The sequence below is a fragment of the Nematolebias whitei genome, chromosome 13 (assembly GCF_014905685.2).
Source record: "Nematolebias whitei isolate Nwh7 chromosome 13, NemWhi1, whole genome shotgun sequence".
Taxonomy (NCBI): Eukaryota; Metazoa; Chordata; class Actinopteri; order Cyprinodontiformes; family Rivulidae; genus Nematolebias; species Nematolebias whitei.
The window spans coordinates 22982990-22996419 of record NC_056510.1 but is presented as its reverse complement, the minus strand read 5'-3'; the positions used below and the strand labels follow the sequence as shown (position 1 = coordinate 22996419).

At 37.9% G+C, this 13430-nt stretch overlaps 1 protein-coding gene across 1 annotated transcript in view; it reads left to right on the top strand.

The window, feature by feature from the left end:
- The window catches only part of cog3 (component of oligomeric golgi complex 3), a 21809-nt gene extending 10648 nt beyond the window's left edge, over window positions 1-11161 (top strand). Inside the window, exons 13-23 of the mRNA XM_037687000.1 lie at window positions 2923-3083; window positions 4959-5064; window positions 5161-5279; window positions 5390-5479; window positions 6500-6620; window positions 6911-6999; window positions 7130-7264; window positions 7662-7737; window positions 7892-8019; window positions 10648-10746; window positions 10918-11161. Coding sequence (XP_037542928.1) covers window positions 2923-3083; window positions 4959-5064; window positions 5161-5279; window positions 5390-5479; window positions 6500-6620; window positions 6911-6999; window positions 7130-7264; window positions 7662-7737; window positions 7892-8019; window positions 10648-10746; window positions 10918-10947 — 1154 coding nt within the window. The 3' untranslated portion in view covers window positions 10948-11161. The remainder of the gene's footprint in view (window positions 1-2922; window positions 3084-4958; window positions 5065-5160; window positions 5280-5389; window positions 5480-6499; window positions 6621-6910; window positions 7000-7129; window positions 7265-7661; window positions 7738-7891; window positions 8020-10647; window positions 10747-10917) is intronic.
- Window positions 11162-13430: the final 2269 nt, after the last annotated feature.

Sequence of the window (13430 nt, the reverse complement as noted above, 5' to 3'; positions counted from 1 at the left end):
ATATATATATCAGAGAGTGGTGAAGGCTGCGCAGAAGACTGTTGGAGTCAGCCTCCCCACCATCAGACATTTAGTCTTCTAGATGCAGGAAGAGGGCCACCTGCATCATGAAGGACCCCACTCACCCAGCACACACACTTTCTGCCCCGCTCCCCTCAGGAAGGAGGTTGAGGAGCATTAAGTGTAGAACCACTAGACTGAGGAACAGCTGAGGCTGTTAGACTCATGAATCTCTAATCAGAATAATCACTGTGAAAAATCACACCATGTTGCTGCTGCTGCTGCTGTTTCATGTTGTGTTCATGCGTGCTCATCTGCTCACACAAGCTCATGTTCATGCTGCTGTTCGGCGTATTGTTTTTGTACTAGCATATTTTTAGTTAATGTTTTTCTTAGTTCATATCTTAGATCTTATTACTGTTTTTCGTTTACATTTTAATACTTTTTTGGATGTAACTGGGACCCTGTGTACACAATTTCATTCCACCACATGTGGTACAAATAAAGAACCTTGAATTCTTGAATACATTTTTTTTTTTTTTTTGTAAAAATGTAACCAGAAAGTTATTTTAAAGTTCAAAATTAATTGGAGTGTTTATTTATTTTATTTTTTCTTCAAATTTTACCAAATGTATTTAATTGGTCTTTTCTAAGAATAGTCGAGAAAATTTAGGATGGCACAAATTTATTTGTTTCTTTTGTACCGGTAGTTTTTATTTATTTATTTTTTTTTCCAAAAAACGATTTTATAAAATTTTCCAACAAAATCCTTTTTCTTCATCCTTATTATAGTAATGCTCGTTAATCAAAAATACAGTCATCTACATAAATGTGCTCACTAGTCAGTGATATATATTTTTGTTGTTCTTCCTGCATTCAACTCTACAGTATTTTAATAAAGAGAAATGACTTTTAATATTAAAATTATATGAAGAAAATATATATAAAAAAACGTGTAGTCAGTAAAACATTTTTTACATTTAGTCGCTGCTTATAGAAACTCCCATTATGTTCAAAAATGTTATTTGAGTGAAGTCAGATCAACACATAGCCTTTAGTGGAATATTTTGCAGTTTGTTACTGCTTTTACTGCCGGGGGGGGGGGGGGGGGGGGGTGACGCAGAAGCTAGAGAAGGGAAGCCTGTGATCAGAAGGTCGCTGGTTCGATACCCCGAACCGACAACATCAAAATGTGGGTGGGAAAGGTGAAGCATCCACACCTGTCTCCCAACATCACTTGCTCCACTCTGGGCCCCTGAGCAAGGCCCTTAACCCCCATCATCTTCTCCCCCGGGCGTCCTAGACAGCAGCTCTCTGCTCCACACAGCTGTTGTAGCTCGATGTTCTGCGTTTGTGTCAGGAAGGGCGTTCTATGTAAAAATAAATGCCATGTCTTAATGCGAGTTAGTTCACTGTGGCGACCTGAAGAAGGGAGCAGCCGAAAGAAGAAGAAGAAAAAAAAGTTATTGCTTTTACTGTAGCTTTAATCGTCATCCGATTTGCATCTCCTCTGAAATGTCCCGATATATTTGCTGGTATGAGACCATAACAGCTGTTTTGTTCACTTGGTACTCAACATTTGCATGTTAAACTACTTTTCTCAAACAAAAAGCTCTTTCCAAACAAGAATGTAAAATGTATGTGGGCTGTAATTTTACCTAGTTTGCTCATAATGTTGCTGCAATTACTAATATTGTGCCTGCAGCTGTTTTCTTTTTCTGAAAGCTCTGCCAGTGTAGTTGGCTTTAATGGCTTTACACTCATTTCCTCTAACATGTTTTGTGTGTGGGTGCGTGTGTGTGTGTGTGTGTGTGTGGGGGGGGGGGGGTGTTTCAAAAAATAAATAGTAAATAGGTGTGTCTGTTTTAAAACCTTTATCAGCTGTCATTGTACTTGTAGCACCAGAGTTCAAATCCAGCAGCTTGTCTAATTATTAAAGATGTCACATTTACAGAATTTTGGGAGAAGTTTAAATAAGTCAAATTATTTGTAACCGTTTAATTGTATGCTTCTTCTCATATATTTATACGCATACAAATGATTGAATTAGCATGACCATTTTTGTTACTTAATTCAGGAACATAAAAAAACGTGTCTTTTCGGCTCTCTAAAGAAAACATCATGCTGCCAAACAGAGCTAACACTCGTAAACAAATCTGACAGATTAAAAAAATACATTTGCTTAATTAAAATAAATTTGCCAAAAATAGCGCAAAGGGAAAAAACGAGAAAGAAACGACTATGACAAATACTTTTCACGTACATCAAACATGTTCAATGAGCAATAGCATGACTGAAGTTGCAATGCAAGTGTTTTTGTTCAGATTCAGAAAATAGCATTAATTATGCCATAATGGTGCAATCTTCTTTATATAAATCTATAAAGTACTTGGACATCTATCCAATGCACACATTTCAATAAGAGAAGACAAAGGCAGAAATACACAACAGATGGTTTGTACTCGTTTGGAAAGTAAATTCCTTTCATGGGTAGAAATGTGGTGTTTTTACAATTAGAACAAACACAATAATTAGATTTATTATAGGATCGGACTGAAATATAATTTAAAGGGGACAAAAGGTTTGTAAGCCCAATCATCCAGGTAGATAACAACAAAAAAGGTTAAATCATGTCATCTGGATCATTTTAAAGGGACAAATACAATAATGTCCTGTTGTATGTTAAGTTGTAGATCTCTGTGAAGCACCTGCATGTTTACATTATCATACGATCCAGTGTTTAGCAGAGCGTTTGATGCCTTGTTAAAATTTTATCTTTAAGTGTTTAGACTATGCTCATGTTCTCTGAGCGCATATGTGAAGAGTGCTCAGATCTTTTAAAGTTAGATTTATTCACAAAAAGTGAACTCTTGTTGTGATTTTGATTCTGGTGGGGCTGACCCTTGATGTGCTTTCACGCAGCTGCTCAGTTGGGTGCCTTTGATGCCGTGGTGAAGCAGATGCTGGAGGATGTTCAGGAGAGGCTGGTCTACAGGACTCACATTTACATTCAGACTGATATCGTAGGTTACAACCCAGCTCCAGGTGATCTGGCTTACCCTGAAAAACTGGAAATGATGGAGGTAAGGTTTGTGTGCTGAATGGTAAAAAGACATATTTTGTACGTTGACAATGAATACTACTTAAACTACAATAAGCTACAACCATCGTGGCATGTGTCGCCATTTTATGTTAAAATAGTTTGAGCTTTTTTAGAACCAGCACTGCACATCACAGATGAGTTTTACTGGGACGTGCATGCACTGCACACGTTCAGCTCTTTCCTTTTACTGGTTAACTTTTTAGTTACCCGCTTTTCCATTTAATGTCAAATTAGTAGTTGTTCTTCAAAACCTTGCTAACCTTTCAAAATCCTCTCAAAAGCTTTTAGAGTTGCACAAGCAATAGTTTTCTCAAAACTACTCAAACAGTGAAGGCGTATTCTCTTGTAGACTTTACATAATTGACTTTTTCTTTTGATTTCTTTGTCTTTTAGAAGAGTTTTTTTATTTTATGTCAAGCTTTCAAAGACCTGCACACTTCTGTAGCCGATGGAACAAAAGGACTTACAACTTCTTACACTTCTTAATCTTTTTGTAAAATGTTGCATTGCTTTCAAGCTTTTACTGTAAATTAAAGACCTTGTCTTTGTTCTTGTGAATATCTGCTCATGTTTTAATGTCTCAGCTTTGTGATCACAATAGTGTGAATGTTTATGAAGCATTCACACTATTGTGATCCATTTTTCTTCCTTTCGTTTTTTGGCATTTTCTCAATCCACAATTTTTGTGCTGTTTCAACAAATCATATCAAAACGTTCAGCTCATTCAGGAGAAGGATACTATGACTTGGTATAGGTGCAACTTTATCTTTTTGAAATATTTAGCCTTTTCTGCCACTTTTTTCCTCATAGGAAATGAATTGAGCTCTTTTTACCTCCTTCACATCTTTAGATCTGTTTACAACCTTTTACTGCTCCTTTCATATTTTGTTCTGGTTCAGCTTCCTTGTGCAATTTATATTTTTTCAGCTACTTTCAGCTGTTTTTTTTTCCCAGCTATTTTGTGCTTCTTTTAGATTTTTTCTGATAACTACAGCATTTTTGTGCTTCTAACTTATTTCTTTTAATGTCTGCTTGTTTTGCTCCTTTCAGCTACTATTTAGTTGTTTTAATGCTAATTTTAGCCTTTTCTAGAAATTCCACTTTTTTTTGCACTCATTTAAACTTTTTTCAGCTAAATTCAGCAAAAATGTGCTCTCTCTGCTTCCTTCTAGTAATTTAAGCTTCTAGAAACTTTTTGCTAATTTCAGCTTTTTTCAGATAATATGGACTTTTTACTGCTCATTTCTGCTTTCAGTCTAACTGGGTAAACATGTTCTATCTGCTTCTGCTAATTTAAGCTTGTTCTACATTTTCAGCTACCTTGTTTTATTATTAGAATTTATCAGCTAATTTCAGCTGTTTTCAGATAAATTTGTATTATTTTTAATAATTTCGGCTACTTTCAGCCTAATTAATTTCTTTCTGCTAATTTCAGCTCCTCAGCTTTTTTCTGCTAGTTTCAGCTTTTTCTGCTATTTCCACTACATTTTAGCTGTTTTGTGCTAAATTTAGTTTTTTCAACTAATTCAACTTTTTTTTAGCTAATTTTAGCGCCTTCCACTTCCTCCTGGTACTCTAAGCTTCTTTCTGCCTTGTCAGCTACTCTTCAGCTTTTTTTTGTTGCTAATTTCAGCTTTTTTGTGATAATTTTTGCTTATTTAAATCTGATTTAGCAAACATGTTCTTCCTGCCTTCTTCTGCTAACTTAGACTTGTTCTTCCATTTCAGCTACATTTCACTGTTTTCAGCTAATTTCAGCTGTTTTTTTAGCAAATTCTTCAGCATTAAGCATTCACATTGCATTTTTGCAGGAAATATAATTTCTCTAATTAATATTCTGTCTTGTCATCAATAGAAAATCGCTCAGAGTTTGAAGGAAGAACAGATGAAGCAGAAGTCACAAGAGCCCACGTTTTCAGATGTTCAGCTTGAAGATGCTGATAGAAGAAACAGTAACGCTGGTCTGTTTCCTCATGTCATAATGCAGCTTTAAAAAAAACAAACATTACTTATTGTTAGAACTTGTCTAATGTTTTTTTATTTGTACGATGAAACAGGCAGCATCGAAGCGTCTCGTCTCCACACATCTGTGTCTCCTGCCGATCTGCACGGCATGTGGTACCCAACCGTCAGGCGAACACTGGTCTGTCTCTCCAAGCTCTACAGATGTATAGATGTAAGACTTTCATCTTATACGAGGAGCTCATGTACCCTACTGCAGTGTTTAATTACAACACTTTTGCATATATTATTATTTTCTTACCCCAAGTTTTTGTCTTTTTCTAGAAAGCGGTATTCCAGGGTTTATCTCAAGAAACCTTATCTGCCTGCATTCAGTCGCTGCTTAAAGCCTCTGATATCATCCTTAAAAACAAGGTTTTCACACACTGTTGAGCTTGAACACAATGTGGCTTTGTATTTCAGGTTTTCTGTATGATAAAAAGCTGCTTTTATGGTGGTGGTACGTTTAAGCACCCCTAGTCAAAGTTTCAAGATAAGGCTTTATAGAGCATAAAGGTTTGTGCGGTTTTGTTTGTATAATATTAAGAAATGGGAAATGAAATTAGCTCCATATAAAAATTGAGCTTTGACATTGATTTCCACTAAACCATTAAGATTCAATTATTAAAAGTCCCTAAAAATGTGCAGCCACAGGCCCCTCTTGGCATCTTTTTAACTGTGAGCCCATCTTCTTTTGACCTGTGCGGTTCCCACATTTCAATTTTGAACTGCAAAAGATGTAATAAAAAAGTAATCCTTCTTAAAATATTAAATGTGTTAGCTCTGTCTGAATGCTTTCGAGAGATCAAATCATCTTTTACTCCTCAGATATTTTAATTAGGACTGCTTAGGCATTTGTAAACCAATAGAGATGTTAATTTAAGTCGGTTCTTTAAAAAAAAAAAAGGAACTAAGATCTTTAAACGAGTCCTTTCTTGCGTTAGTATTTAGTTTTAGTGTTCCCCATTTGATGTAACAGAACCATATTTTTCCCTACAGAAAGTTCAGCAAATCTATCTTTTATTCATGGTCTTTTTCTCACTTGGATATTTCCTGTAAATATCCGCTGCTAAGGAGCATTTCAGCCGTACACCTCCCCTGAGATTAAAATGGCAGCATTAATCTCAGGATCTGTTCTCACCCTACATCCAAAAACATCGTTTTCCAGTCTTTTAGTTTCTAGCTGAGTAATACATGATTTCAACTCCCTTATTTGTCACAGTGATATTCCCTTTCGGGCTATGGTTAATCAGCAGTTATTAATTAAACACATTTCCTTATCACTGAGCCTGTGCTTTTTTATGCTCTCTGTAGTTTGGATAGTCAGCAGATGCCCTTTTTTTGTGTTGGCAGCCTGCAGTGTGGATGTAACAGCATGCTTTCACTTGTCCACAGACACAAATAGACGGGCAACTTTTCCTGATCAAGCACCTGCTGATAATGCGTGAACAGATTGCCCCATTTCACACTGATTTTGCCATCAAGGAAATCTCACTGGACCTGAAAAAAACACGAGGTAAGATAATTAAAGGCGGAGGAAGAACATTGGTGTTCAGCTCCATAAAGCCAATCATTACATTTTCATGCTCATTAAGCAACTTGTGCCTATCACATGCACCGGTGGCAACAATTAATGTGGAGATTGTAATCCAACACCATAATATACATTAACCGATGCCTCTCGGGGCAAAGTGGCTCCTCGCTGTCACCCCTATCTTTGTTAATGACATGTTTAAATTTGTGGCACTAGATGGCACTGTTATTCTACACCAGCCCAAGATTTAATCTGTCTGCTTTGTGTTCAAGATGCTGCCTTCAAAATCCTGAACCCTAAGGCTGTTCCCAAATTCTTCCGACTCAATAGTCACAATGCCATACTTGAATTCCTGTTGGAGGTATATTTCTTCCCCCTCTTTCACCTTTTATATTAAACATATCATTCACTTCATGTACTTTGATAGCACCCTGCCTAAGGGAACCACCACTTGATATGTGCTAAAACCTTTTTCCTCTATGACCCCCCAGGGAACACCAGAGATAAAGGAGCACTACATTGACTCAAAGAAAGATGTGGACCGACACCTGAAGTTCAGCTGTGAGCAGTTTATCCAGCAGCAGACTCAGATCTTTGTGGGGAACCTTGAGGAGTTTCTCACCAAGGTAACTGGAGCAAAGGCAGACTTAGCCTCAGGCGTAAGCGACTCCTCCTGACCTTCATATCTTTATTTTATTCTTTTTCAGCATTTGAAAACGTTTGTTTGAAAATCATTTGCCTATTAATTTATTGCTGAAGGTCTTAGTGTTTAACTGTTTAGAGAAAAAAAATAGCTATTTTTTTTTAATCATGGTTATTTCATTAAAGTCAGCAATGTTTTATACATACATTTTGCTGTTTTAAGTTTTATTTACTTGCATTTTTTTCCCCTTCTAATAACCAGTTTTCTCCTGTTACATTATATGAACATGCATCCATTTCACATTCGACACAGAAATACATTACATGACCGACTGCACAGCTTTTAGCTCCGTTGTAACGTTTTGTTTTGGCTGCACTCAGGTTGCAGCTCTTAAAACCACGGTAGTGCAAGGTGGTCCCACATACAGCCTGCCTCAGCAACCTTGGGCACAGCCAGGTAAGATTTGTTTTACGAAACGCCACGGGCATCAAACGGCAATCCATCAAAACCTGTGTAGGAAATGCTAGAGGGCACGTCGATGTTTTTCTTTGTCTTGTTCTTTTTTCAGTCTGTACTGTAATTTTTTCTTTCTTGCCCATCTCTCTTTCAGCCAAGATCAACGATATAGTGATGGCCACCTACAGGGTGATAAAGAGCAAGCTGCCCAGCACTTTACAGAGCATGTCCTTGTACTTGGCCAATAGAGACACAGAGTTCATCCTTTTCAAGCCTGTCCGGGTGGGTGGCACAAAAACTTCAGTATAACATGAACTAAATGACTCAGTTTCTTTTAATTCTTTTAAAAGAACCCTTTCAGATATAACAGTACTTGGAGAAACATATTTATGCACTTCTGGATCTAATCAGTTTTTGTTACATTTTATCACCCACGGCCGACGGCAGTAATGATTTTGCCTGTGCGTGTGGGCACATCCGTGCGTTTGTTTGTACAGGTAGCAAAATTTCTCATGAACCTCTGATTAGAGTTTATTAGAACTTTAAGAAAGTGGGTTCACATTTACAACTGATTAACTTCACCCAAATCAAGTTGGTTATCACAGCCAACTGACCTTAGAAAACACCAAAATGGCTACGACTCAGTAAAAGTTTTACAAATATTTAGCCAGAATGTGGTTTTGTCTGATAGTCATTCACAAAACAATTTCTAAGTGCTAATAAATCATGTGAAATATCACAATACTGCACGAGATTACCGTACTTTCTGCCATACATGTCGTACTGCTGTATAAGTCGCATTAGTCCAAATTTGTCTAATAAAGTGGGGGAAAAAGCAAATGCGTCACTTCACCATATAAGTCTCATCTATTATGTGTCATCACTGACGCATCGCGTTTGTTATTCGTTACCGCTGACCACCCAGAAACGTGGGCTGGTGTTGTGTCAAAAATCGATTGGCTGCCAAATGGCGGTTGCAGGAGCATGCACGGGAGGACTTTAACAGGAATTTAACAAAATTAACACTTAAAAACAATTATTTGATTGCTCAACATTATAATAAAGGTGTGTCTCAGTTGAACTTCTTCTTGAAAAATGCACTTTAATGGTCAAATCAGCTGCATTTCGCTGCCGGAGCGAGACTGAGGTGGCTTGTATGGCAAGCTAAGTGTCTCATTAATAGACACTTTTACCTATTAATGAGACACGTGGCTTGCCATAACACTTGACTGCTCTCTAGTGGCTGAAAATAGTGTTAAATTTTTTTTCATGTCAGAATGAATTGTCAAATCTCAGCCAAAATTGGATTATAAATATAAGAAAAAAGACATAAATAAGTCGCTTCACTGTATAAGTTGCAGGGCATGCTAATTTATGCAAAAAGGCGCAACTTATACAGCCAAAAGTACGGTATACATAATGTTATTTTCAAGATTTTTTTTTGTTTTGTTTTGTTTTAGATCTTAGTCCTAAACTAAGGATGCACCAATCCACGTTTTTCACTTCCGATACCGATATCTGGGGGGTTTAATATCGGGCGATATTGATCTGATACGGAACTGATACAGAAAAACTTTGCTGAATTAACTTAAAGCATTTGTTCTTTAAACGCAGACATATATGTACTGAATTACACATTTATTGAAAACTGCACCAGTAGCACACTTAAACACCAATAATTTCACAAGCTTGGTCAAACATATAAAAACAACACAACTTTAATTTGTTCAGTCAGTGCAATTATGAGTATGACATCCTTGACCTGCCATTGTGTATCCGTTCCTACCAAACCCAGCCAGTCGAAGCAGATGACCGCTTGTCCTGAGCCTGGTTCTGCTAAACGTTTCTTCCTCATGAGGGAGTTTTTCCTTTCCACTGTCGCCTTCATGCTTGCACAAGATGAGAGTCTACGATGAAGTTAAATTCAAATCAGTCTGCTCCTCTGATAAATAATGTTAAATTATTATTTTTATATATGAATGTTTCTGTTCAGCGCCCTGAGATGACTTCTGTTGTGACTTGGTGCTATAGAAATAAACTGAATTGAATTGAACATCCAATGTAAAATAAATAATAAAGATACTGAAACTGACAAAAACAATAGATTGACAACTTTGGTCAAACATGAAAAAACACATTTCAACAAACCTTTCAAATGGTTCAGGAATTCTAAATATAATGTAAAATAAATAATGAAGGAGCTGAAATAAGAGGAAACAACAATAGCTTATCTAACTTGGTTGGCAGATGTTGAAAATAAACAGCAATAAGCTCCTGTCCTTATGGATCGGTCATATCGTCACTGATACTCAATCAAGAACATTTTTGATATCAGTACTGATACATAAACTAATATTGGATCGGTGCATCTCTATTCTAAACTGGCATGAAACGTTTATTCTTTCAAGAAAGGCTCTGCCTTTAACATTATTTTTAAGTGACTTAATATTATTTATAAGTATCAAATTAAATCTGAACTTTTATTACTTTATTCTCTTTTTAATTATATAGTTTGCTGTCATATAAACCAGCCTCTTATCAAAAGTCACTTTCAGAAATCAGACGTGAAAGTAAGAAGCTCAATGACGAATTTTGGAGATTCAGTCGACAATTCTGTCTAAAATCTGCTTTTGCGATGACTATTTTGATTAAACGTGGCATGGAGACCGTGCCTTATAGTCCAAAAAATTACCGGTGTGATTCAAACTCTAATAGAGAAATATTTGTGCTTCCTGTGTACTATTCATCAAGGTGCCAGGTGAGGCTGAATGAGGGAGAGACAAAATTCAGTGGTTGACATGGAAACAGGATAGTAAGGGGACATGGGGCCAGATGGAAATGTGGTTTAATTTTCCTCCAGCACTCTGTAATAACATGGCTTTTTTTTTTCATCCTCTTTTTTTTCTGCAGAATAACATCCAGCAGGTATTTCAAAGACTTCACGTCTTGCTTCAGGAGGAGTACAGTGGAGAAGACCTTCAAATCATCGCATGTCCATCTATGGAGCAGGTGCAGCACTGTGGGATTAGCACAGCCTTCAGGGGCTTGGGGTAGTTTAAATAATATGGGGACAGCATCCAAAAACTGCTGCAAGCAAACTTCAGGAAAATTAACATTAAATAACGTGTATCAGCACAGGCACAGCGAGAGCGCTCATCATTTTTCACGCCTCTCTTTCAGATTAACCTGCTGCTGTCTGTGAATAAGTAATGTTTGCTGAATGGATGCGAGCGAGGACGCTCTCCGTAGCAACATGAAGCCGCAGCTTCAGCCACGACCTGGAGCCGCGAAGCAGCGAGAAGACCAGATAAATCTGCACCTCTGCTGCCTGCAGGGCCAGGAGTGCTGGATGGACATTAAAATCAAATCTCGCACAAGTCCAAAGATTTTTATTTCGATAAAGGTTTGGGTACGCATGACCGCCAGGGAGAGTGAGGAGTCACTTTTTGGGTACTGAGTTGATTTTGTTTGGGAAAAATTAAAGATGGTGTTGGGTGTCTTGGCTAAAAATAAAAACCCAGAAGGATTTTCACTTTTACATTAAAAAAAGAGTGAAACCTCTCTGATAAGGATGCGTTAGCACCACAGATCGACCTGTTAAACAACTGCTCGTCGGGCTGGAAGTTCATACCCAGTAAGGAAAACCTGTATATGCCGAAATTCTCTTCTTGGGTTTGGAAGGATGGCATAAAGTAAATGCTGCAAAATGCTTTATTCTTTTTTTTTTTTTTTTTTTTTTTTGAACATGTCAGAGTCTCTGTGACATATTCAGTGTAACTCAGTGACGACAGGCGACTCAGGTCCAACAGGTTTTCCCATCTAATCAAATCAACACAACTGTTTTCTTTAAAACTGTTAATTCACAACCTCCTTGTAGTGTTTTATTCTGCTGCACATTTGTTACAATGAAATGTTTTGTTTTATACCTTTTTTCCATTTATAACAAGATTGATTAAAACTAGTCTGCATTTACTCGAACAGAATAATATTGATAGACTAAAGGAGTTCTACTCTGTACATAATGAATGTCAAGTCCTCGTAGAGTGACTAAAGTACTCGGGCATCATCAGTGTAATATGTGCTTCAGTATGTCCCATGTAAAATATTGTGCAGAGGTCTTCTATTTATGGACATTCCAATTAAAAAGAGGTTAATAATGTTATTTGGCTTTATTTCTAAAAAGCACTTAGTTGTTAAATTCAGATTCAAGAGATGCCTCTGTCCTAAATGAGAAAATCCTACTGAAGGACATCATCAGCTTTGGGGGGTCTTCTTGGCAGAGCGTTGCTGTTTCACTGGCAGCTGCCGTCTTTCCATCTGCGAGATGAGGCTCTGCTGGAGCTTGACCTTCTGTGGACCGGCGGCCTTTTGATAGGTGACGAGGGACTGGATGTTCTGAAGCGGTACATTGATCTCTTCGCTCTTCTGGCTCCGATACCTCTGAAGCAAGTCGGGCGCTGGCATCATTAGAGCTTTACTTCTATTCAGCTGCAGGAGCAAAGAAACGCAAAATAAACATTTCATCTGAAGCTGTGTTTGGATTCTGTGGCTGTAAATGAAACTGCAGGTCACGGTAACTTTTAGTTTAGCTGTACGCTTCCTGTATTTGTGGTGAAAGTGACGCAAATGTCCTGAGATTGGATTGGGACGTTGACGTTGGGGCTTAAGAGTTGAGCTGAGTGGCTGGCAGGGTGCAGGTGAACATGCTGCTCATTGTCCAGCCAGCTCCTGCCTCACTGCAGCAGGTTCCTCCCCGTGAAGTGAGATTAACCCTAGTCAGATTTTTTTTTAACTCCTGCCTTTTTTTTTTTTTGATTTTGCACTAATGAAATATTACAAATATGATGAATATAAAACTCAACCAAATGTCACAATTTTTGTCCTGTTTGTGAAAAATGCATCATTTATTTATTTATCTTGTTCTCTAACCCAGCTGCATTTTTCCCATTACACGTGAAGCAGTGAGCTGTCATCTAAGGCACCTGGGGGGGCTGAGAGCCTTGCTCATGGGCCCAGAGTGGGGCAAATGAGGGTGGAGGCAGGTGTGGGCGTTTCACCTTTTTCCACCCATGTTTTGATGTTGTCTGTCTGGGGAGTTGACTTGCGGCCCTCTGATCACAGGCCCACCCTCTCTAACCTCTGCACCACCACTCCCCATTAATATAATGAATGTAGTGTCCTGCACTTGTCTTTGTCCTCCAGAACCACCAAACAGAACCAGTCAGCTGTCTGAGCAGTAGCTACAAGGATATCAAGCCTTCCTGATGGATATCTGATGCTAGTAAACTGTCCCAAGTATTCATCTTGAAGCATTAGCACAGACCTTTTCACGTGTGGTTCTGTAGACAGAATATGAACAGTAAATATCTTATATGTTGCAGATGGCTCTTTATATGACAGCACAGGGCCAGGGGGGTTCTAGGGGTGGCTCTGGGCTTCAACTTGGTGGCACTTACAACAGGTAAGATGTTTATTTCTCAAACACGTTCTACATAACTTCATCTCAAAGGAGCTGAATATTCCCTTTAAAGGACACTACTTGGCCACTTCCATCAAATCACAGTAAATGTTTTGCCATGGTTGTAGAAGCATCATCCCCTGGTAATATACATGTTTTTTACATTTTTTTTAAATCGGTTTAGCTGAGAGAATATTAAAGCTTGTTAAAACAGCGTGCGTACCTTCATTCTAAC